Here is a 27,168-nt window from a genome sequence, read left to right as displayed (position 1 = left end):
TCCTACGTTGTAGCTGACTGACTGACTGAATCATGTGTAGGGTTTTGATAGAGATCCATTCCTGACAATGATGCTTCTTGAGGTTTAGCACCTCCCTACACGTTAAAGTTAGTGCTTATTTGATCCCTTCCTATTTGTTCTTCATATTAGTTTTCTCTTCTTTAAGTAGATCTTGCTGAAAGGTATCTTGAATTCGTTAAGTTTGTCAGTATCTCGAAGTAAGGCAGTATCCAACCATTGCAATGTTGTCTCTCCAGTTGTCCAGCGCTTCTTTAGCTTCAATATCATGCCAACCACCAGGTGGTGATCTGAACCTATGTCAACTTCCCTATCCGTTCTCACGTCTGCCATTGATCTGAAATTCTTGGCGATATTTATTTATAATATGATCCGGTGAGACCCATGTAGATTCGTAACTGGGTTTGTGGGTGATTTTAACGCCACCTATAACCTTTGTGTTGAATGCATATAAATTTTCAAATCTCTTACCATTCTCGTTCTTTTCTTCCATTCCATGTCGTGGTTTTTTCATATCCGATGTTTTCCATTCCGACTTTGGCGTTTAGGTCTCCCATCTGGATGGTCAGGTTCCTTGCTGAGCACTTCTCTTTGATTGACTGCAGCCTCTCATAAAACTGATCTTTATCGTTTTAATTGCTATCATTGGTGGGTGCATAACATCCGATAGCATTCATTGTGATTCCCTCCTTCCTTGTTTTGAAGGATGCTTTGACGATTGTGGATCCACAAGATTCCCATGCTGTTAATGCTTTCCATGCTTTCTTGGACAGTATCAGAGCAACTCCTTGTGTGCGAAGCAGTTTCTTCATGACCTATCCTGTCCAGTTTAGGTACAATGGGTTCCACTTATTTCGAGATCCGCCAAGTTGTATCTCCTCATTTCCATTGTTATTTGACTGGTCGTTCCGGTCTCCCACACTACCAGGACATTGCGTGTACCTACATTAATTGTTGCTCCGGTTGTTTGAAGAGACATCAACTGCGTGACTTCCTAAGCATCTCGACTTTCATCCTGAGGCGTCATAATTCTTCCTTGAACTCGGACGGCAGAGTTTGAGTGGTTTAAATGATTTTTCTTTTAACAAGGTTGTCTTGCCACATACCCAACTTCCTCCTTTATCCGGGCTTGGGACCAGCAGTAACCCTAGAAGGGCTACAGGCGAAGTTTGAGCATGCCTATACTTTGTGAAAAATTATTTAACACTAAAACATTAATTATTTGGGCACGTCTTTCAAGTTCTAAATTTATCTCAATTTGTAAGTTGTAGATATTTTCAACTTCGTTACTTCTTTTCTGTGGTTAAGTAAATCAGTTTCATTCAACACTTTTATACCTATTACGCAAATAAATAGTTCCAAGATGAATGTGCTTACTTTAAAACAAATTGTTTATACCCTACGTTATGTACGTTTCTTCACCCTGACGATTTCGATAGGTTTTACGTGACTAAATCATGATGCTGTTTTAAGAAACGTCTTTCAAATATCTTTCAATATATTACTGATCTAACCTTTCGACAAACTTTCCTCCATCTCTACATTTTGAAACGTCCATTAGCTAGATGAAAACGATATTGGGTGTTAGGTAAGATCAGGGTATATTAGTCTTACCATATTGTATAGGTAATGCATAGAAGTCGTATGACTTACTCTGTTGAAACTTCTGTATCAGCTTGAAATTACGAATAATAATAACCTCATAATAAATATTTCACGGTTTTCAGTATGATATGTATACTTTGAATGATTACTCATAAATGTATTTGTGCTGTGATTCTCTAATTTCCTCATTTTTATTTTCAGTGATGTCGTTGAGTTGTCTTGATGATAGTCGTTGGTTGTCTGCAGTACTCCCAGATGCAACTCAAGCACAATCTCATTCACCTTCGCTTATATTAGATCCTTTGGCTAATGAACACTATCAATTGTTATTGGGGGAACTTTCAGAAATCCAACTAGTTGGTAGTAATGGTAAGAAGCATCTTTGAACAGTGAGTGTTGGCAAAAGAATTGCTTTTGACAAGGAATTAACTACTAAATCTTGCTCACTAACTAGCTTCTAAGCAAGGCACAATCTAGCTTTGTAGCTAAGCATCTAATATTGTAAAGGTTTTAATTTTGTCCTACTAGAGTTGTTATCTTCTTACTTATATCAATGACTCATTTTCCTTGAACCTCTTGCAATATCTCCTAAGTATTCGAGTGGTTGTGATGGGTTGATTTTACATTCAGTAGTGCTCTTTATCCAAATACGCGTGTGTGCTCGTATATTTTGGGATCACCAAGTTAGCAATTCTGAGGTTGAACTCAGAGTATTAGGTGGTAAATCTCATCATTCATCTTTAACTTTGCCATTTTTGATGTAGGCAATGGTGGTCTAGATCGGTTTCCGGGAGAAGGATTTTTCGACTTTGTGTATGCGAATGATGTTATTTTACTGTGAGGTGATACTCGAACCATGAAATCCACACTTAATTAATATTCGTTAGTATAGTCAGTCAGTCAACTACAACGTTGGACCAGGCACATATATGCATCGGTCCAAGTTGCTATACCTCATAAGCACAACAAGATGAACACCAAATTCATAGGAGTAGTTAATTTAGTGGTGTTAATATATAAAAGAAAGATTGTGTATGAGAATATAATACAGGAAGAAGGAATTAGTTCGTAGAAAGAAATCAGATGACAGTTCGCCATAAACTCTCACTCGACTGGTAGTGTTCGAGTAAAGAGCCTTCACAGGGTTTATGTACTTCTGAGGTACACCTTTCAATGACAGACACTGCCACGGAACCTCTCGGTCTACAGAATCAAATGCTGCTTTTAAGTCAAGAAAAACTATCACTGTCTGACGCCGATAAGCATACCTGTGTTCTGAAATCTGACGAACGGTGAATATGTGGTCGACACAGCCACAAACAGGTCCGAAGCCAGCCTAATTTTCTCGTGTTTGCAGTTCACGAGTCTTAGTTAGGCGCCCGATAATTATTGAGGCTAGTATTTTAGATGCTATACTAGTCAAACTAATCCCTCTATGGTTATCACAGGATGATTTTGACCCCTGATATATAGATGTTACTGCTATTTCCATAGCTATTCGTATATCTTTCCAAGCAACATCTGGGTCAGCCTCGTTTACAGAACTGTCCAGATGTGAACTCAGTTGTTTCTGGAACTTACTTTTGGCTTTCTCGTCCTCCAGTTCAATTCTAATGGGTCTTAGTGTAGTTTTTCTGCGTCCAGTGAGGCGCAAACAAATGCGTGCTCGTATTAAAGCGTGATCAGAGTTTAAACATGTATTCCAGTACAAGCGACAATCTTCTATCGAGTCTCTCTAACGATGACTGATGGCAATATGGTCTATTTGAGTCCATTGTTGGTTTGGTGCAGGTGGTCACCATGTTAGACGATGTCTCCTTGTGCCTAAAATTAGCGTTTGTTAAAAATAAACGATTGTCTGAGTATAGTTGCAACAGACGACCACCATTATCTGTTCGCTGAGCCGGAATACTGAAATACCCACCTAAATGTCTTTCTGTTTGGTCTAAGCTACCTAATTGGGCATTAAAGCCACCCGCTACGAGTACTATGTCTGAGCGCTTAGCTTTCTGAAGAAGTTCAGAGAGCTTTCTGTAAAAGTGTCGACAGACTAGAAAGGAGGATACCTCATCAATATACCAAAAGAGACCTGAGCAAATGTGAAAACTACAAAAATATCCAGTGGCAACACCATATTAGTGATGCAGAGGTATAGCAACATGTATTCAAGTACAACGACGATAATTCGGTTGGTGTCACCGTCTTAAAACACTGACTCTGGTAGTTTGGACATGTCTTACGAATGCCGTCCCAGCGAATTTCACATCTTGCATTGTTTGTTGACGCTGGGACCGATTGGATTAATTGGAGTGGTGGCCAGTGCATCACATGGTATCGCGGTATGAAAGCTGTACATGATTGGTTTCTGTTGGTCCTTCACGATTTCCTGGTCGGGGTCCTAGAGATGGCGCAACGCAGTGCCTTGAGATGTTATTAGACATGGCTCAGAATGGAAGTCAGTACCGTTCCTACAGTAATTTTCTTCCTTTTATTTCATAAATGTGAGAGGAACTTGTTTAATTGTTGAATTTTTACTAAATAAATAGCTTATCCCATTAAATACTACTCGTATTCACCTGTTTTCATTTATTTATTGATATCTCCACAATTTTATTCCTTCAGTCGTATGGCCCTGATTTATTTTGGTTCCTATTTTGCTAGTATTTATATGTATTGAAAAAATGAAACAGGTGCTGTTATGCTTAAGCATGGCGTCGATTCATAAAATTATCTGGTTCATGTTGTTCGATGAAGATTACTTTGTCGGGGTTTGTACGATAGCTCTCGTCAATAAAGACGTTAAGTGGTGCAGATACATTCTTTCTCTGCTCTTCTCTCAACTTTGAATTCCAGCATACCTCTCCTCTCTATCTTTCTGGACCATATTCTTAATGTTCAATCTTTCTCACTGTTCTTACTGTTACATTATTTCGATCCCTGCATCATTCCATCTGGTTATTTTTAGTTCATCATGCTCGTGTGGTATGGCAACTGTGGCCAACACAAATGTGTGCCAGGGTTTATGTTGATGATAACTGACTGAGCATTATGTAGCTGTATAATTCTTGGTAGTTGGATTAGATTTCCGACTTACATGTCGAGTTCGTAAACCATCGACGTACATTTCTCCCTTCCAGCTATTGTACACTTGGTTGTGTCATCCATTTTAAATAGGTTTCATTTATCTTTCAATTTATACAGTTTGTTTCAGTATAACTCACAACATGTTATTGTTATCTTCTGTATTCATTTGATAGGTCCTTTCCGCCTCGGTCATAGATGGCTATTGTTTGTTGATATCGTGGGAATAGTGCGTACTGTTTATGAACGCGAGAGATTTTTCATTGTTGATTGTAAGCCACAAATTATTGCAGATTCGCATTTCTAATTATTAAGTTTGTTAATAATACTTAAAAGATATTGTGCAAAGTTTTGTAAATGAACAGTAGCTTACTGGTTGAGGCGTTCAACTTCCATCCTCTAAGTTTGAGGTTCAAACACCTCGCCTGCTTCAGTTTGATTAATCGGGTAGTATCATTAACCGTCACACGTACCTGGTGAGTGAGATATTTTATTTTTAGTTGCTCCCTTCAGTTCGCAATACCTGTATATAATACGTATATAGAAAACGAAAAATCCTATCATAGGATTTTACGTTATACCTAGTTATATCTCAACCTAATTAATCACTTGGTTATTTGAGTCTAGACCATGTTATGGTTTTTCAGCTGGCCACAAGCAGTGTTAAACACAAATTTATGTTGGTTCAATTTATTTTATAAAATCATAATATCAGGAAATCAGTTAGAAGAAAAATTAAGAAATGAAAACGATAAAACGCTTAATGTACTGATAAACTAAAAAAAAGTCAACAGAAAACTAACTATGGGTGTAAAATAATACAAGGTTGCATATTTTAAAAACTAGTTTTAAACCTTTTTACTTAAAATCTTAGTCGATCGATTGGGTTTATTCTCTCTACTTGGATTCTCCTCCTTAAGTAGTTAAGTAGTATTGTATATAACATAAAATGTAATTCAAAGATAACAAAAATATATAAATTTAGTCACCTCATCCCCTTGAACCTAAGTTAAATTCAGATTAACTTGAGATATCGAGACACTGAATAAACACTCCAATTCTAGTTTAAACTGTCCCTTAACTACAGGTTTATCAGTCAGTCAGCTACAACGTAGGACCAGTCACATATGCATCGGTCCAAGTTGCCATACCTCATTAGCACAACAAGATAAACACCGAATTCATAGTAGTTAATTTGGTGATTTTGATCAACTCCAATCTAAGTGTAGTGAACAAGAGCACGAGTGGGAACAACGAAATGTATTTAGGCACAAAATTACAGAATATCTCGGTTAAATCTGACAACCATACAGTAAACAGTTAATTTGCAAACTGTCAATCAATTGTCTTATTCTTGAACGTTCCTTCTGCAAATATCAGTCCATCGTCTCTGATTATGATTGTTCATGCATTTTCACATCAATTGCGTTTTGTTTATTATAGGTAGTATTCTATTAGTGTTTGATAGTATTTATTATATTTAGTGGACGATGGGACTGGTTGTATAACCTGCACAATATGGCGTCGTGACTGTTCAAACCATTTTAATGTATTATCAATAACAAAAAATTCATTTGATTTTGAACAGCATTATTTATGTGAGCAACTCATCAAGTTATCATGCAAGTCACGACCTATTTCATCTTCAGCTAAACAATCGTCCAACTTAAATATTGGCCAAATATTACAGCTTAGAGGTCGTTTGAGATGCTTCCGTGGAAAGCTAAAACTTAATGCTTATTTCTGTCGTAAGTTCATTATTACCGGTCATTTCTGTAAATTCCTTCATAAGATTCATAACTGAGTGTTTAAACTAACAAGGAGAACATCATAGCATAATATTTTTATAAATAACTTTTCTTCAAAGAAGATCATCTATTCGATCTTGGGTCATAACTTTTTTGCATGTGAACTTAATTGATTTTGTTATCAAGGTTCCAATTAATAGTTCTATATTTACGTGGATTGAGCGTAAGGTCGGTTAAAGAAAAACTACCAATACTTCATATGAGCCCATTAATTTAATAACAGTTCGAGGAGAAAAATAAGTGGTGTTCATAAAGTAATTTAAAAAAGACTGTGATCGTAGTTGGAGTATTAGGAAAAAAGATGAGACGGAATTCAGTTCTAGAAGAAAAAACAAACCTTTTAAATAGAAAGTATAAAATGATCTTGAAACTCTGGACAACTTAGTCAAAATTCAGAAACGGCACAAGTTTACAAGTGTTGAAACAGTCCCTTGTTTAAGATCTAAAAGCTTCTACTCTGTGGTTTTGACACTGGATGTTTTAAGACTAGAGTACAACTAAATGATTTCAATCATGTGGCAATTTATACATGCGATCAATTCATAAGTAAAGACTCAGTAGGTTGATAAGGTACAAATCTCTGTAGATTGGGGTTCAGATTTTGTATTCTCTTATCGAGTTTGTTTACACAATAACTTTTTACCAGTCACAGTGATCACTATTTCTTTCTAATCTCTCATTTGTGTTCCTTTGATTTACAGGTTCAATCAAGGAGGAAAGTGAATTGTTACATCATATAATTCACAGGTACCGTTTAAAAGAAGAAATTTACTCACATCCATATGATCCTGGTGTTGTTGCGGAAAATATAAAGAAATCTCATGTGGTCGGTTTTGTCCCTGTCATTTATCACTTATTTTAGTAAAATTTCAACTATTTAGAGTTCTTAGTATTAAGTTTATCTAGAATGACTTGAGTTAGCAAACAAAATACCTGTTGGTTCTTACTTCCAGATAATAGACAAGTTTTAAAAACGTTTGATTTACAGTAGAATTCAAGATAGCCTTTGTAGATTATAATGAGATTTCAGCTCATATACAGACCTACTACTTTCAGATTTGTAGGTCGTGGATTCATTTAAATATTTAACCCCTCCTTCATCTGACTTCATCTTCAACATACGAATACTAAATAATCTTCATTATTATGTTAAATAAGTTGTTTCCTTCTGTTTCTTAAGTCGTTTTAAACTAAACTTTATTGATTATGGTATGTACTATTCGTACTATTGTGACGTGTGCCACTGATGTCGACAGATATAAGTGGTATGTATCTTCAATCCAAAGTGAAATGCCTGGAGGTAGAAGGTTAAGAAGATCAAAGGAAAAAGAACGAGAACAAAGAATGAATGCTGTGAAAATAAAGAAACAGTAAAGTCTGAGAAGACTGATCGACATCTGCTTGTCCAAATATTCTATTGTTGTTCGTATTTCTATTCCCTTGTCTGAGAAAAACTGAATGTTATTGAAATTAGATTAAGAGTCGAGAGCTTAAATAAATAAGATATAACTTGTTTATATCGAACGCGAATATTAGAAATATTGTAACTGTAGGTCAATTTTGTTCAATGACCCTAAATAGCATTTCCTTTGTTTAATATTCTATGTAAATAAATCAAACCCAGTGACGGCATTTCCTGTATTTGTTTTCTACTTTATAGGTTAATTTAGCAAATTCACTTGTGACAGAATGCTGTAGAATCCTTGTACAGGATAATATCCAATTATTTACCCAATTAGACTTATGTTTACATCCGAAAATAGTTGAATCTGTGACAGCAAACTGGAGATCTTTAACTATGGTAAGTTACTTTAGTTAAAATTCTTTTTGCAGCTTCTCATTTCAGATTGACCATTATTCCTTTCCATTAGATATATTTGTCTCACACTACGCAGTGTTGAGTAGTCCCACATTAGGACGAAATGGCTGTTCAGTGTTTTCTGACTTTAATGATTGCTTAATTGAAGTCAGTCTCTGATGCGAAACCTTAAATTCAACAGTCTCTATTACACCCTAGAATAACAGATCTGCGTTTTTATTATAAACGAACAGTAAATTTATGAAGTCTTAACGAAGTGTCTCTGCATGTTATTAGTGTGGTTTGTTTAGGAACTAAGACATTGCTAGTTAGCAGATATTCTTAAAAGTGGATTATTTTGTCATTTTTATACAAAAACAAGTTACAGAAGTACTCAGTAATATCTAAGTCAATAAGAAAGTATGATAAACATGTAGTATCCAACCATGTAATTCTTATTAAAAAAAACAGTGCACAGTTTTAAGCAGCCTACTCAATGTTAAAGATTAGATGCATAAAATTATTTGGATTAGCCAAATAATAAAGTAAATACAAAGGATATAATTAAACGAGCAACAAGTAGACGTAAAGGATAATGAAATATTGTAAATTAACACACAGTTGGAGAATAAATGGATATACACCATTATGATATATACTTGAACCATTTTATTAAGTGATTTTAAGAACCTAAAATAAACAAGTCAGTCAGTTTTAATCTCATAAATAGCTCAGATTACTGATAAGAAAGTTGGTAAAATGTTCTAATTTATGATACTTACCATAACTGAAAAAGGTAAACTAGAACAGCATTTCAACATCATTAAACTCTCAGGAAGTAGAGTCAGGCAACAAACGTACTGAATAGCAAAAAAGAACATTAAAGGTTTAGAAGTTATTCAGTATAAATATGTATTTTTGTTGAGGAGATGCAGAAAATTCTTCGAAAAAGAGACTGAAAAATCCCTTATCCACTCAGTATTCGACATGAGTTTTGCTGGAAGCATCTAGAAGGTGAAAAGTCACATGTGGAGTTTCTGATTGCACGAGAACCTATACTGCTACAATGTTTATTAGCGTTCCAGAAGCCCAAGGCTATCTAAAGTGCTATAAATACCCTAGATTTTCTGTACATAAACGAACCTTGGAGTAGTGTTTCTTCCATATATCACGCCTTTTCTCTCGTGTTCAAGTCGCTGTCTAGATTTAGTCTGGGGGTTAATAGAAGAGCTTAGGAACCGTATCTAATTTTAAAATAGAAGACTTATCAATTCGGTCACGGTTTGTTGTCATATGTGTGTTGCTTGCAACGTTTCGTTTCGACGAACATGTCTGACTTGCTTATTTGAAAGCATCTCCCTCTCTCATATGTATTCGTTTGTTGCAATATTATCAAACTGTTCCTTTAAAGACATTATCAAGGAAATCTCAGATATATTACATAACGAACACCACAACTTAGTGCATATTATACTAATGAAAAGTTTAAGGGCTCTTCAAACTGTGTAACTGAAAACCATTCGACTGAGAACTGATGAAATAGCTTACTTTATACAAATACAGTGTATCCATGATATATTCGCACATAATTAAACTATCATCCACAATTTGTGTAAAGCATTCATTCTCCTGCTCACAAGTTTCATTTGCCGAAATGATTTACTAATCCAATATAATGAGATATTTCTTAATCTTTATATAGTATTTTCATGACATTCAGTTTGTATATCTCTAATATAATAACCGATATATATCTTGGCACTATTATTAGATGTAGCTCCAATTAAACTTGAACTGATTGGTACAACCATATGATCACATTTCAGCTCCTCTTATTAATTCGTTGTTTGCCAACAGTATATGTTTAATTAGCAAACCCTTCACCTCAAAATTTTATACCACCGAATTGCTATTTGTTTACACTTTCATGTGATACCACTGTTGTAAATTCAAATAAAATCTAATTATCTATCGGTTTAAAGTCAAGATAGATTTCCAGTTTCATTCGACTTCAATGCATGTCCTGAGATATTCTACGGTCTGTATTACTAATGCGCTCAATGATAAGTTCATAAAACTTTTTCCCCTGATATCTATATTTATATATAAATTGATTAATTACCTTTCCATTATCAATTCTTTTCTATCGTTGAATTTCATTTTCGCACTCTTTTTTATCTCATTGATAATCTAAGGCATATGATGAAACTGAAACGGACTATCTTCGACAAAGTTTCATTGAAGTTGATGAAGGTGAGCAGAAAAGTGCAACTGCGAATAAAGTACTCAATCCTAAAAAGTTACAACTTATAGTTGCAAGTTTGATTGAACGATTATTAATTGAGGGCTGGATTTTTCCTGCTACTCAATCTATTGGGGGTATGCGAACTTATTATGTAAGTTATGGGTATTTTTGTAAACAGTTTTAAATAATTAAAACTGAGATTCTGGTGGTAGACAATAAGTTATGCATATTGTTTTTGTGCATTACTAGAAATGATATTTGAAAGTAATACCTTAGTGTATGATTCACTGTTTGTAAGCTGATTGTCACAAATACGCGGCAGAAAGGGAAATTGAGGTGCCTTCAACTATCAGCTGAGCCTTAAACATGATACAGTGAATGGTCCGTTGGAACTATCAAATTTCAGTAACAAAAAAAACAGTGATTCGCTTAGCAATAGTTGTTTTGTAGTACTAGCAATTTATTTACCTCATTAATTTTTGTATTTTCGTGGGTTCATGTTAAGAAAAATCAACGTACCATAGATCCACTTTGATTAATCACTATGGTTACTTGTACGTCGACTAAAATCTGTTCGCCGAAAATTGATCATTAGTATTATCATTCTGCATACAAATGGTTGAGTTAAAGTTAACGGTATTCACCCTTTGTGTCATTTTGGTCACGAAAACAATTTCAAGTTAGTGCAGTCTAGGAATTTTGATATAAAATAGTAAAATACGACTCAACTACTACCACGCACAAATCCACACACTTTTTTACTCTACTTACCTAAACTACCAATGTTCTCGGAAAGGCATTCGAACAGTAAAAATCGTCCACAAAAGTTTGTTGATGAGGATAAATAGCGGTCAATCACTGTTGGAAATTTTCAAGGTGTCTAGTACTATGTCAAGCCCATATGGCTTGTTCTGGCTTCCTTGTAAGACCAATCTACTTATTCACCTTGAGTTACATTTTGACCATGCCAGTTATTCACCTATATCCTTGACTGTCTTTATATGAGCGTATGTGTGTATCGCTTACCATATTCATCACATGCCTTCAGCTTATTTTTGTCTGGCCATAAATATTTAGTCACACCTTATCAAAATGAGTGGGCACATTTTCCTTCTCCGGTCTGCTTGTTCGCTTCGTCTTTCTGACTGTTTGTCTGTGTATGAAGTATACGTATCAAAACTCGTTTGTCGTATTTGAATTATTTCATTCTGTTGTTCTCTAACACGAACTAAGTCAATAATTATAATACGATGGTAGCCGGAATGTATATTTCGTTAACATCATAATACGATAAAATTGGAGTTAGATCAATGGAATATAAAAGCATGTCTTGATTATCAACAAGTTAAATAGATTATAAACTGAAATTTACCGGAATATTCCATATTCTTGCTAAGAATTCCTTACTGTAAATATATTTGTGACATTGGTTAAATAAATCACTATTTTGTACTCAGTAATTGACTAGAGTAGGTTTTCAGTGTTAATGTTGTGGTATGAAAGAAAGCTGCAAAGGACTAGCTTCTGTTGGTCCTTCACGACTCCCTGGCTGGGGTCCGAGAGATGGTGCAACACAGTGGCTAGAGACGTTATTAGATATGGCTCAGAATAGAAGCCAGTGGCGAGCCTGCTGTAACCTTCTTTTACTTTTTTCATAAAGAGTGGTTCTAACTTTCTTAACTGAAAGGGTCTTCCGGTTGTACATTTCAATCCCCCTTTTTTCATCCTTTTTTGTTTCCCTTTATATGTACGCATCTTCCACCTTTCTCTTCCCATTCTCATTGTTTTGTGTGGCGCATATGTATCTGGTGCCCCTTTGTACCAATATGTATGTGTTTAAATAAATAAATAAATTTCAGTGTTAATATTCGTAAACTGCTAATTTGTGTGTAATGAGTACATTTTTATCATTCACTGAATTTTAGTTTGTTCAAGAGAATCAGAAATTACTCAATGCTGTTTATGGGATAATTTTTTCTCAAGGTAATTTCTGTATGCATTGTAATGTTTATGTTGTTAATCATCAGTCAATAGATCACTGTATGTAATTGGAATTGTGTAATAAGATGGTGATTATTGTTAGTACGTATGACAATCATTCTTAAATATTTTATCCTGATTAGGGTTTTTACCTACTTAACAAATTCAAGAACAAGTTGCTCATTATGATAGTCGTTTTTCTATTACTACGTATACTGTTTGTGAATCACATCATTTTGTTTCATTGTGAGTCGATATAACTGTTTTATTACTTGCTTCAACCATGCTTGTGTTATATCTTGTGACTGAGTGGATGCCCGGTTAGTGTATGACTTGAAAAGACCGCCAATCAGAGAGCAGCGAATTATCGATTGGAACAGTGACACACGAAAACCGTACGAGCAGTCTAGAGTACTAATCGGTCCTGCTTTCTGCCTAGCCCAGCCAGTTAAGTCCAGAACACCAATAACAGCTTCTGTGGCATGAATCCTTGTATTTCAAACATACTGAGTTTATATACCACATCGCACCAATAAAATAGAAAATAACATCTGTACAAGAGTTAGCCGAATGTGGCTGTGAATAGGGGTAGCAGTAATTAATAGACTGGGTATAACTCAGGAATGGTAAATCATACAATAATAGTCTAAGGGTCAAAATAAAGCTCACAATGAAAGGAACATGAATATGCGTAGTATAATTATTTAGCAAATATGCGATAGAATTATATGCATAATATTGGTCCATAAATAGATCACAAAGTTGCCATTCACTATTGTTATCGGGATATAACAGCTTGAAAGGGTTTTTTTGCGATTCATAGAATCCTCAGATATTGATTCTAGTATTAGAGTTTAAAGCATTTAATGAATTAATAGAATTCTTTGCTTTTGATCAATGTACATAACTAAGTTTGATATCCATCATTGTTCGTCTATTATTGAGATGAAGAATAGTTTTCTACCTATACTTTTATTGCCTTCACCACCTCAGTCTGCATAAGGGCTCCAAGCAGTTGAGTCATAAGGAAATCTATGATCACAAAATTCGCACTTTTTCTATCACCCAAAAATATATTCTTCAGCCGTTAATTCAAAAAAGATTATTGATATCTTATTTCGCTTTATACAGTTAAACAAAAAATCTAGACGTCCATTTCTCGATGAAATATGCGTACAGTAGCAAGTTAAACCCTAGAGATAACAGTATACAGCGTTTGGTTTGGATTTCATTCTGATATGAGATTGTTTGTAACAAAACTTCCAATTCAGCTAAGGTAATCGATGTACTTGATATGTTTACTTACTTACTTACGCCTGTTGCCGCACGTTGAGGGACATAGGCCGCCCACCAGCATTCTACATCGAAATCCGTCTTGGGAAATCCTTTCCGGTTGCTATTCATCCTTTTGATGTCTGCTCCCACTTCTCGACGCAGCGTGTTCCTTGGTCTTCCTCTTCCCTTCAGGATTCCACGTTATAGATTGTCTCGCAGTCCAGTCTGATGATTTCCGCAATGTATTTCTTACCCACCTCCAGCGTTTTTCCTAATTTCCTCTTCAGCTGGAAGCTAGTCTGTTCTCTTTCACAGTAGGCTATTTGATATGTATGTATATATAATTAGACTATTAGATGATAATTTCTCGGCAAACGCAGGAGAATATTCATCAAGTAGCGATTATTCCACTATTTTTCAAGTGTTATTCAATCAAATTTATGTCAAACTTTTTATTTCATTTTTAGGCGTAAATAAAGAAATATCACTGCATAATTTACTACAAATTATTCGACAGCGGTCATTTCCTGATAATTTACAATTAACACGCATAACCTTAAATGCACTAAAACATTTATTGAATCAATTGGAATCTGAAAGTCGTATATATCAAAGTAATTTCGGTTGTTATAGTGTAGCTTAAATGTATAAAAAAAATGGTTTGAACTTTAATTATGCGTACAGTACTTTTTTTCCACAGTATTCTACTACCATTATTTTATAAAGCATTCACATTTTTATATTCATTTTATTCATGATTGTATATTAGCATGCTTTAAATTCATTGTGTACATATCACAAATAAAATTATTTGCTGTTCAAACGTTTTCTCTCACTTATATTTGTCGTTTTGAGCTTTAGACTAGAAACATCATACCTCTCCATGTACTAGCTGGTATATTCATGATTCACATAAGGTTCACATGGTAGATATGAAGGCTTTTGTAGTGTAAAGAAACGAATTAATGGAGAAATGATCATACGTATTAGCCGAAATAGTAAACATGTAAAACATCCATGTCAAAATGTTATATATTTCATTTAGTGTGTCAATGTAAGCAATACTACAACAGTATGAAAAGGACTAGCCGTGAGTTTTATCGAGTTCAGTGGAAAAGCTGAACCAATGACTTTTAAACAGTGGGCCAATCATTCATTTCCAAACACCTGATATAAAAGTTCTAGCAATTACACGCTATTTCGCTATTTTTCGTCTTACGTACTTATTACCAATTTTTACAATCCTGAACGTGCTATAAGAAGTAGCCTTAAAGACAATGAGGTAAAAAAAAATCTGATTTCTCGTCATTTGTGTTTAGAAAAGATTGGGGAATTTCGAGCTACTGATATTTCAAGTGTCCTCAACAGGACAGTTATCAAGCTTACAACTTTATCTTTCCAAATAAACAAATAAATCGTCAATGGTCCAAAACCGGTTGCAGATATGTATATGCATTCGTTTTTCGTACACATGCAGATAATTGACTTTTCATTGCGTATTCTAATGCTACGGTCTTTTACGTTTGTTGTCGTGAAAGCTAAGTTAATTTATTTGTAAGAATTATAATTAAAATAATCTCATCGATTGAATTCAAATAATTCCAACGTTTCTTCCAGCAGGATTGTCTAGACTTCTTCAGGGTAATAGTCAAAATCACCAAAGGCTATATGACGTTTAGCAATCAAATCTACACTAAATGCTTATTTAATCATATTCACGTGATGACTTAATTTGAGTCAGTAAGGTGTGAATAACGTGAATGAGAACGAATGGGTGTGTGTGACCATATGTTATTAATAGTTGATATTTGATGAATGAATGTTAGTCACTTGTTTATCATAAAGTAACAATAGAAGCGCAAATTGTTTTTGAAAATTTCGATATGTATGTAAAATGGGCATCAGTAAATACTTACTTGTGATGTTAAAAACTCAAATTAATTTCTCAGGGAACAAAGGCTGGATATGATAGAACATAGGGTGGATAGCGATAGGGTTCAATAACTTGTTAGTGACCATTTGCCAAGAGGTGACTGGTTGTACACCATCTTTTCTATTTAGACTGTTTTTATTAGTCAAATATATGGCGCTTCTGCTGTCAACCCTTTCTGAAGTATTTCGGTCCCTTCGAAATTGATCTTGTTTCTAACGTATGTAACGCTATCACCGACCTATTCTCAAGTTTCTTTAGATCAACCGAGGATTTGGAGACATGTTTCAGATAGTGTTTGCGTTCCTTAAACCTTACATTCAACTGTCTAAATGTTTCTCCCACGCAAAATGCATTACAATCATGACAAATGATATTATTGACTCGAAAATAAACTTATATATTGTTTGTTCAGAATCCCTTTAATTTCTTCTGGTGTTTCTTTGCTGTATAGGATGATCATGGTGTTCTTCCACTCTTTTGGTATACACTCTAACTTGGTTTTTCTTCCATTTCTTAACAATCTTCAAAAACTAGGGTATTTGTTCGCCCTAAGCGTAGACAATATTACATTCAATTCAGTCTGTTGGTTTTCTTTCTCTGTGATGAGATTAAGACTCCTGGTAATTAAATTTCTCACCATTGTAATCTCCGCTTACCCTAGTTTGCTATCCTGGCTAGAATAAGTTCGATAAAGCTTCAGAATGGTTAGCAAAATACTAGTTTTTTTGAACATTAATTGACGTAACAAATAGACTAGTGAACAGATTTTTAATGAGTTTCGCTGTAAATCATTAAGTTTTATTTTTAAGGGATTACATACAAACTGACTATGTTACATTAGTCATACAGTTACATCATTAGTATTGTTTATGTTCTAGAATTTCGGTAGATGAGGTGTTGAGAGGGGAGAGCTTGGCCTGTCATAGGTTATATTGAAATAACTAAATTATTCAAGGAAGGAGGTAATGTTTTACTTTCTTGAACGCAGAAACCTAATGTAATCTAAGTAGAAAATAATAACCCATTTTTGTATTGGTTGTCTGCTAATATAAAATAATAATTATCAAATATCAATCCATAACAATTGAAATTAACAAGAAAATTATGTAAACACAAGACAGTAAAAGCGTACATATCCTTTTAAAATCAAAAAATAAAATGGACTAGAAGATCAGAATAAAAGTGATAAATCAAATAAGTAAGAAAACAACAAATCTATATCGATTATATGACTAGTATGGCAACAAAAAGAAATATGACTAAATGACTTCAAAAAAGTTATCTAATTCATGTCCCATGAATCAATGCTAAAGTAAATGAATAGTATATAATCAAGAGAAATAAACTACCAAATATCCTTTATTTGTCTTTTTCGCTCGTATAATCAATGAAAGTCATGGTTATAACAGTTTTAATTACCCGGATGTATCATTTTTAGTATTAATTGATCTCATTCTGGCTGTTGTGTAATAACTGACTGGTGGTTTACTGCCTCCTTATTCACTATTGCTTCATGATTATTGTCTTCAATTATCAAGGCATCACCTCTAATGTTAGTAACAGTACTTGTTGTTGTAGTTGTAGTGGTATTAATATTAGTATCGTTGGGTAGACAACATGTTGAAGGTGTTGTTAAAGCTTGTCGATAATGTGCTCCAACTAGTATACAGATCATTGGTTTACAAGCTGCAAACATTGTATCCAATAATTGATTGATCATTCTAAATACTTCTGGGTCATAAGTGATGTAATTTTCGGTTGAAATTACGTGTAGTAGAAATTTCGGGATTTTACAAATTAGTAAAATTAGTCCAATACAAACTGCTGTTATAACATTAGCATTTTCACGTGTTTCGTCTAACTGAGGCAACTGAAAGAAAAGATAGGCTAATTCCTGTTCAATTGGATCCAAGTTTGTGAAATTGCCGTTATTACGATTGATACCGGTAAATGATTTTTGAAAAGTATCATTCTTGTCAGGAGTAGACTGTTTTGTACTTTTTACTTGTCCAGATTTTTCTTGATTATTAAAATCAGATGACCAGGATTTAGATAGATCGTCCGATTTTACACCTTCGCGACATTCTTTACCACAGACACCTGTTCGACAGACACACGCACAAGCAGTTTCATTGCACAAGCTAGCTACAGCTTTCCACTTTGATGTATGTAAATTTACCATTTTTAAAACGATAGTTGTTATTAACAATCCACAAGCCAAATACGGTAAAAACATTTCAAGCGGTACTTTTAACCAATTATCCATTATATCCCTTTTTAGAACAGTAAAAAAGATAAATAGTAAACAAAATTTTAATTGTTTATACAATTTGTGTGTGGCTTGTTAATTATGGGCTTATTTAACTAGTATCCGTCATAGGTTGGGATACAAATCCAGTTTTACAAGCAACCCGTTCCACTATAAAGAGACTGACGATATGAATCTGGAGATATAATTAGCGCGATTTTCTTTGAGAATATACTTATTAAAATTGAGTATTAGGAAATATTCAGCCTATAAAAGCTAAACAACAGACCTACTGAACATCAGCGAGGTATCATTTTGTTTAACGGCTAAACTGAAGTACTCAGCTAGCGAAATCCAATGATCAATCATTTTCACTAACCACTTAATGACGCGTATGTAAAACTTCGGATGGATGGAAAAGGCAGGAAGCTAATTTATGACAAGACACTAAAATAAGAAACGGTTCTGTTTGGTTTGCATTTGCTAGCAAATCACGGCTTTCTAAATAATTTCACAAAAATCATGCAACCAGTTGACTTCAGAAGTTATGATATGCCTCAGAACAGAAACTAATGTTAATCCCACCATTGGTTTCTGTTGTGCTGTTTATAAACAGTGGAGTGGCGTTTCTTGACCAAAAAAATCTATTTTAATTACATTTTTACAAACCGTTTAATTCCACATTTATTAAAATTACTATTTATATCTTCTAATTCCCTACAATATTGTCGTCTCACTTTGTTTCGCGCATTTCTTGATGTACTATTGTGGTACCGTGTAATAAAAATACGGGTATCTTCTTCGATACATTGTTTTATTTTGATCAGTCTACATGACTTTTCTACCTTTTTCTACTCTGTTTGTCATTAACTGGATGTCACAATAACAATAGAGCAACCTTTAACTAACTAAGAGATCAAGTTTTATGCATGTACTGCTCATCGACAACAACAGATCTGAATGTCTGTTAAACAGTTTTTCTTGAAGTCAGCACCCCAGGTCTTTGTAAAAGAAATCATTTTATGAAAGTCAAAATCGAAATACAACATATATTGACTTGTTTTAAATACATCTAGTCTTACTCTTGCTATGAATTTTCAATTAGTTATCCTTTAAACACATTTCTTTTTTGAAGTCGTAGTAATCCTACTTAGTGTGATAGATTACGCAATTCATTCTCAGTTTGTGTGAAAAACAAAATTTTCTTGGAATGCATCATTTCCTCAGTTATAATTACTAAATTTTTGATAGTACACAAAAAGTTTAAAAGCATTCTGAAGACATAAGTCACTCATTTATTATAAAAGGCTGTTAAAACGCCCACTTTGAAAACTTGATGTTCTCAGCCTCCTCATGATAGTCAACTTGATGTAATACAAGGTATTAGTATTAACTGCCTTAATGAATTCCCTTATTAATGGTCCGAAATACATTTTAGCCATATATACACACTTCAATTTGCGTAAATCATTCGTTGTGCAAACTGTGAAAGCAAAGATTATAAGCGACTACCAGTAATACTAAATATGAGGCGTTAATCCTGTGTACTGCCTACTGAATATTTTTACAAACAATTATGAAATATATTCATTTGGAGGATACAACGCATCACAATATGACAATAGACTTATAATATTAAAAATATAATCCAATTAGCAAATCAAAAATTTACGCTACGTAAGAAGCTCTGCAAACTTGAGTTTGGAAAAAAGAATCTTTAGAGCTATCAAATTAAAGAAACATTCAATTTAATTTACCGAAACATCTCAGTTTTGCCAAGTTGAGTGAGTAAAACACGTACAACCTTTTTATCTGGATATTCCACATAAGTATATTCAAAAAATTTGCATCCCATATAAGCAATACATAGGAAAATCACTGCTGTTACGATTTTCACGGATTCAAGTTGTGAACACAATGATTTGGAATGTGGGCCCAAATTCAAATAAAGTAGACGATTGGTTAGTAATGCTACGGTTAACCAAACCTAAAACGAGAATTTTAAAAGTGGGAAGAATCACTGAGAATGCCATTCAATTTGTACTACAAAGACTTCATTAAACTAAACATAGTTCTTGGAGGATGACTAAAATGATCAGATGTCTCGTCTAAATTGAGAACTCCTCAACAATCCATGCTCTAGACTGAGGCTTTGTAGTGGACATCTCGAAATATGTCCAAGATAACTAGTTTGTATCCTGTGAGAGTAGTTGGAACTGAACTTAATTAGGTGTCTATTACAATTTATATTTTACAGAAGTGACGTTGTTCGAGACATAATTTTTGAATAAGTACAAATCCAAATACATGTTTAAGAGAAATCCATTACAATAATGCACAACTAATGCTGAGAAGTCCTTACTGTAGTAAAATTTCTCGTAATGAATATATCTATCGTTATTTATTTACTTATTTATTGGTTATTATTATTATTATTCATATTTCATAGTTCAACTAGAAGGAAGCAAAAATTAATTGATGTACAGTTTGGGGTTACTTTGCTTCAATTATTGGTGTAAACTATTTTCAAATCAATAGCCATTATTAATTTTAATAATAAAAGAAGCTACTACAAAGAATTAAACAGGAGAATCTTGAAATGAATTTATTGTTTGAAAAGTACATTAAATTTTCTTAGCTAAGTGAATCTTCGGATAAAGGGTTAAGCTATAAAAAGTCAGATGAATAAAGTGTTATCTTCAAGAGTATTCTTATGACAAGACTAACAAAATGGGTAGCTTTGATGAACACCAGTTGACGTTGCCAATTAGGATGACAGCTCACCACAACCCCAAATTTTTTAGGTAATGTTTAACTAAAGAGCCCTCAGTAGCTTCACTTAAATTTTTGAGACACTTTACAATGACAGATACTGCCATAAAACCTGTTAGTCAATGGAGTCAAATACAACTTGCAAGTCAAGAAATATAACCAAAGTTTGAAGTCAATAAACATCCATTCCGAAAATTGTCCCGAAGCGAACGTTTAACCTACACATCTATCTAGCCCGTTTTTTTCAGGCTTGTTATTACCGAGCTTTCCGAAAGCATAAGATGATTATTAAAGCTATTATTTCAGAAATTCAACTGTATGTGATTACAACCTACATTTGATGCTACACTGAAATTAATCCTTTTTAGTTCTTTATCGTGTTCAAAGATCAAAAGGACGAACTGTCGAGCATTTACCAATGCAGAAGCTACCGTTATCTGTATTTTTTTAGTTATCAGCTCTCACGCACTTGGTTATTTTCGTATTCTCACTTTCATATAATCCTTGTTACTCTTACCTATTTTAGTTACACGAAACATCTATTTATAGCATCTGATCACACCATAAATGGTTACTGTATGGCATTACTCGGGTTTCCTTTATTCAGCGACTATTTTATCAGTGAAGTGGAAAAAGAATGGAGTTTATTGTGATGTGATATTTGAATGCTATGGGTTATAAGCAGATGTTGAATGGACCTATTTTAATTAGTTGGTTTCCCATTAACCACCAAGCACTAGATGTTTAAAGATATAATTTGATACTTAAAATACTAGGTATTTAAGATGAGCAGCCGAATAGTTTCTTTGGAATGTCATTTAACGGGAGTAGTCCAAATCCTGACACACGTGCTACTACTTAGCTAATGAGCTATATTTCTAATAAAAATCAGTTTAACAAGTTAACTATAACTTACAACTAAAAGTTCACATATCTGTATGACGGGCAAGCCGTACGGAATCAGATAACCAGAAAATTGGCCATACATTTCCATTTGTTCAATAAATGATGGTGGTAGATAGTGAATAACATTAATTAATAATGATAATCCCATAAAAACACAATCAAATATTGCCATCGCACTCAAATAAACAGTAGCTCCAGAACGATTCAGCCCAAAATTATAAGCTGGGAAAAGAACTATATTGCTTATAATCCCACATAAGCATAAAGTAAGGCAAACGACACCCAAAATACAATGATTCGGATAACTATTATATTGTTTATCACATATATAATCATCATAACATCCAGTTATATTATTTGCAATAAGTTGCATGTAGTTAAAAACCGATAATGATGAAGAATTTGGCAAAGATTTCTCTACTGATGGAGTAACGTTATGGTATGATGAAGTGACTGGAATGATTAATCCCACATGTCTGTTCAGCAATAAAGTATAAACAAGAGGAAACAGGATAAAGGGACATTTTTTATTGGGAACATGATGATCACTTCACTAGTCAAGATATGTAAAAAACACATTAATTATTGGAACAGAAACAAATGCTGAGTGACTAGGATTGATAATGGGAAATGACTGTTTACAATCTCATACTAACATAGACCTTTGAACTGTTCTTACAATCAATGTTGTAGAATGCTCTTTTACATAAAGTATATATTTACAATATTTTACTTAGTCTGTCACACTTATTTACACCTATGCTATACTATACTGATGCGTCTTTGAAATAACTTCCAACTAAACTTTCATGTATTTTAAACCCATTTTGCAATTATGATTTGTAAGCAGATGACGAGAATCATATGAAATAAAATGAGTTTATTTTATCCTGCAAGAATCTTTATTCTTTATCTCTTTAAGATGATAAAGAGAAATATATGTATAAGATCAGAATGTGTACTTCACACCGTGTCCATTATTTGGCTAATCCAAACTACAGCATTCATAGTGATGTACATCCGATGCTGACTTGGCACTTTGATAGTCTAAGGTGTGATATTGAGAATCATTCGGTGACTATACTTTGACCATACAGTCATACTGAGGTGCCATTATTTGGATTATTGATTTTTTAGCTATATCGTAGTTCATTTGCTATTTTATGTTACTAGTGCAACAGCCACTGATGACTGCTGAGAAGTCAACTGGTACAAGTTCGAGTTAATTTTTCCAAAATAACATTAAATTAGGGGAACCCTTCGCTTTAAATGGTGTAAGACCAGTAGCTACTATATATGCGGGGTCTCATTTATAAACTAATTGATCAGCTTGATAATGTTACGCATAAATTTATGTGCGCTTTATTGAGCTACTTTGAAAAAAACTGATGAACTCATTCTATATTCGTAGTATAAATTGGTACCTATGTGACAGGCAAACTGATTGTCACAACTACAGAAGTAGAAACAATGGATTGCATTGTAGGGAAACATTAGTGAAAGAATTCATCCAGACGGATTCAGTATTATTTTGTAAACTAGTGCACTTTAGAATGTAATATGTGATTGAACTCACTAACCAAGCACATAATAAGCAGCACCGTTTATGAATTTCGCAACGTTTCGTAAAGTACCCCACAGTTCCCTTGGGTTCGCAATTTTTATAATGGTCATTACAAGCAACATGAGTATCGTATGATATAGCAATAAACAAAATCTTGGACTCTGGAATATGTCATCTAGTTGCAACTAATTAAGAAAAGGTACGAAAATCTGAATCAGACGTACTCTCTGAGTACGCTACCAACAAAACACTTAAATAAATTAAAATACTGTTAACCTCCTGTATAGTTAAGAATTAAATTATAATTGCACAACAATGGCCAGGGAACAAAACCGAAATGTATACGTACGAAACTAAAGTTATGTCAGTTCTGCTTAGGTAGGTTTGTACTCAGTTTGGAAAAACACAAATCGAGTGGCCAATAGTGTTAGTAACAGTTCACAAGATGGTTAAATGGTTTTTAAAATACAGTTTATTAATTGATACGTGTGTTTTAGGCACCACTTCACGATGAGGCAGACTTACTGAGTGATTGAAACTTGTTGTCATGTTTGAAAATGAATGACTATGGAAAAGATGAGCAACGTCTAAAGATAGTATTTCGCCTCACCTGTTACAGTAAGTACATTGACTTCATTCTCGTAACTAAACTCAGTTGGACATGATTTAATATACTTAAATGGTGATTTACGAGGTCACTGGTTACGAGTCACGTGATCTCCTACTTACAATTCACCACCTTATGCCTTAATTCACGATAAATATCATAGAGGCAAGCCATTATTTCAGATCAGGTCACTAAATGTCTTATATCTACAAGCATCCACCGTCTGATTATCTGAACAGTAATAACAATCAGTTAAAGTTCAAACCTCCGATATTGTTAACGAAATTTCGGCGAAAAGTTCTGACACTATTTTTATTTGTAGAAGGTATCAAAAGTTCGTTTTCAATATGGAAAAGAATTGTTAAGACAGGAACATGAATGCTTACACTTGGGACATTTAGGATCTCAAGACGCACCAGAATATAAAAAATTCTCGACTGATCAACACAAAAAACATATACCTCTTTTGGTATTCCTCATCACTCATCGGGGAGCATGGATCAGAGGGACTCAAACATTGGAGATGAATACACCAATCATGAACTTTTTTAATGCTTTCTGCAAGTCCATACTGGCAAAATTCTTTGTACTTTAAAACATCGAGCGAGTAGTTCCGGTAAACCTCATAACTATTCTTGAAAACATCATCTACACTGGGAAGTTCATCAATCCGACCCAGCTGATCCATTGGTTAGAATACCAAACGACCGTCAAGACATCACTTTCGGCCTTGATCATTAGTGTAACCAAACAAATGATGAGAAGAAACTGAAGATCTAATCAATAATCTGTTCGTTGTTTGATCAGTAGGTGTACCTAATTGAAAACGCAACATTTTATGTCTTTGGGACGTTCAAAATATAATACTTCAGGTAGAAGTAAAGAATGTGGACAGATCAATCCCATTTCGGCCTGAAATCATTCATACATCATGGTTTATATCGTTCCACGAAAAAACCCTAAACATTCCTATAAAATCGTTGTTTGTTCATGCTAGGGATGTTGATCAATCACAACTGTATCACGTTCTCACCATACACGAATCGGTAACAAAACAATTTTCATATTGACATACAGATAATTGAAGACTACTCATATTCTTATCTTATCAAAGCATTTTCACTGTGGATTGCCCGCTACAAACTTCCCTTAATTGATCACTATATGATTGATAATGGATTGTTGATTACTATGATTTTGGAAAGTAAACATAAGCATACCAGTTTATAGAAATAGGAATAATAGTTCCGTGGACCTGTGTTAATCCTACAGATTGTTTCCAAATAAACATCCAGCTTCTCCCTGAAAACGTTCAGTGATAAGGCTGATATCACTTGTTTTGGTAAGTTGTTCCAGTTATCGACCACTCGATGAAAAAAACGGAACTCCACTCTGGATGTATTAGTTTACCGTTTTTTGTTGAACAAAACTGTGTGACCTCGTAGATGGTCAGTTATAAAAGGAATTAATACATATGGCATCATCATTATTAGAGAGATGGAATGCCAAATATAAGATCATCTTGCATTCTATATTGTGATGAAAGCAAACTGCTCAGAGATTTTAGGCGTTAATTGTTAAAGAGTTCGGAGAGATTCGTCACAACTTTTGTTCCCACAAGTTGAACACGCTCAAGTGTGTCAGCATCCTTAGTAGTAAATGGACTGGCTGATTGGGCACAGTACTCTAGATGTAATCTAATGCAGGTGGCATACAGGATTTAAAACCACTCATCAGAGCATTTTAATCTCCGGAGAACTGATCATAACGCTCGAAAACATTAGGTGGTTACTGTGTTGCGATTCGCCGTTACTTTTAAGTCATGACTTACTATTATAAATAACTCGGTGTCCCTGCCCATGTGGAAGCTATGCATAGTTGATAAAATCTTCATTTTAGGCTCCAGTAAGTCATTTGGAATCTAGTCTCAATACTGCACTTCATTTTCATTGTTACAGATGATCTAATTCTAATCATTTTTACGAACTTACTGGGACAATCTAACATACTTATCAACCTAAACTAATATATATATATATATGGATAAGAACAAAGGAACTACGAAAAAAATCAAGTATAAAGCTTTTTGGAATATGTAGATTTTGGCAGCTCTGCTATAAACAACACCTTCATAATCGAGGCCCTCAAAGACTAGCTGTTGCAATAGTTGGCTAGCACGGTGTACTTAATCATGGTCTGATGCGGATGCTTGACTGAGAACGTTTCTGTCTGTTTTATGTCTAGTAAAACTAATAAAAGCTGATGGGACTATTTACTTTGGGGTTTTATTCAATTTCACTTGTTGCGGTAAATGTTTAGGACTTGATAAAATACATGCTGTAATGCAGGACATTTCGTCAGCTATTTCTGACTTGAGTGCAAACATTATGCAGCTAATGTCAAAGTTTGACAGTCGTGAACGTACATAGAAAATTGGTGTCGGACTATCAAGTGTGCGATTCCTTTTGCCATCTGAAGAGGGACTTATAACGTTGGATGGATGTTTTCAGCAAGACGATATAAGAGAAAAGTTTGCAAATCAACAAAATTAATTGGATTATTTGATTTTATTCCAAATGATCATGATGATTTTGTTGATGGAAGCTATATTTTGTCATACGTCGAGACAAGTGAAGTTTCCAGTCGTTTCACACTAACTGGCACTTCACTGAAAACAGCATATCAGAAGTGAAGGTTTTATGACTGCATACGAAGTAGCATTTAGGCTCATTTACACTTCGATTCATGTCTTCATCCGCCAACGAAGAACGAATTGCTATGGTTCATAACATTGCAACCCAAGGGTATTTTCACGGCATGAAAAATAAAAAACAAAGGTATCATCGAAGAAAACCAGAACATGTATGCACCAGTTCAAATTTATAGCTATCTACAGGTGTGTAGAGATAGAACCTTAAAACCTATTTTGTAAATAATTTTTCATAGTTTTCGCATGTATTTTCATATTCTGTACATTAAGCATTAAACAATTGTACTTGTTGTTTAAGTGTATCACTTTGAACGCTTGTAACTTGACTTCCTTCCGTTTTGAGTACAACATATCGTGGCACTGTTACTGCTCCTCAATAAATACACTCTAATTCTAATCTGCATCGTTCTGCCATGTCTGCTAATATGTTAAATGAAATATTAATTGCATACCATCTCCATTTATAGGCAATCGTGACATTCTTATTGAATTCTACGCTTGGTAAACCTATTGGATCTATATCGTCCATATTGGGATTACTAATCTTTTATAATTGTGGATTATTTAGACCAAACTCAACTGAACACGCAATAGCCTGAAGAATTAAGTAACGTCCCT

At 34.2% G+C, this 27,168-nt stretch overlaps 2 protein-coding genes across 2 annotated transcripts; one reads left to right on the top strand and one right to left on the bottom strand.

Annotated features, from left to right (window-relative positions):
- Positions 1-1,193: 1,193 nt before the first annotated feature.
- Positions 1,194-14,453, top strand: Smp_128160 (hypothetical protein; the record flags this gene model as incomplete). Its single annotated transcript, XM_018796249.1, is given in 10 exon segments — positions 1,194-1,275; positions 1,822-1,989; positions 4,878-4,973; positions 6,190-6,209; positions 6,215-6,453; positions 7,215-7,339; positions 8,174-8,314; positions 10,507-10,707; positions 12,482-12,539; positions 14,279-14,453. Coding segments are annotated over 10 exon segments (1,305 nt in total).
- A 2,740-nt stretch (positions 14,454-17,193) lies between these two features.
- On the bottom strand, positions 17,194-24,560 carry Smp_128170 (hypothetical protein; the record flags this gene model as incomplete). Its single annotated transcript, XM_018796248.1, has 4 exons — positions 24,302-24,560; positions 21,680-22,145; positions 19,749-19,978; positions 17,194-18,016 (listed from the first exon to the last, which is right to left on the bottom strand). Exons 1-4 carry the CDS (start codon positions 24,526-24,528, stop codon positions 17,194-17,196), a joined length of 1,746 nt encoding a protein of 581 aa, XP_018650480.1. The 5' UTR covers positions 24,529-24,560.
- Between the last annotated feature and the right edge of the window lie 2,608 nt (positions 24,561-27,168).

This window comes from Schistosoma mansoni, chromosome 2, assembly GCF_000237925.1.
Source record: "Schistosoma mansoni strain Puerto Rico chromosome 2, complete genome".
Taxonomy (NCBI): Eukaryota; Metazoa; Platyhelminthes; class Trematoda; order Strigeidida; family Schistosomatidae; genus Schistosoma; species Schistosoma mansoni.
This window is presented reverse-complemented; position numbering and strand designations above follow the sequence as displayed.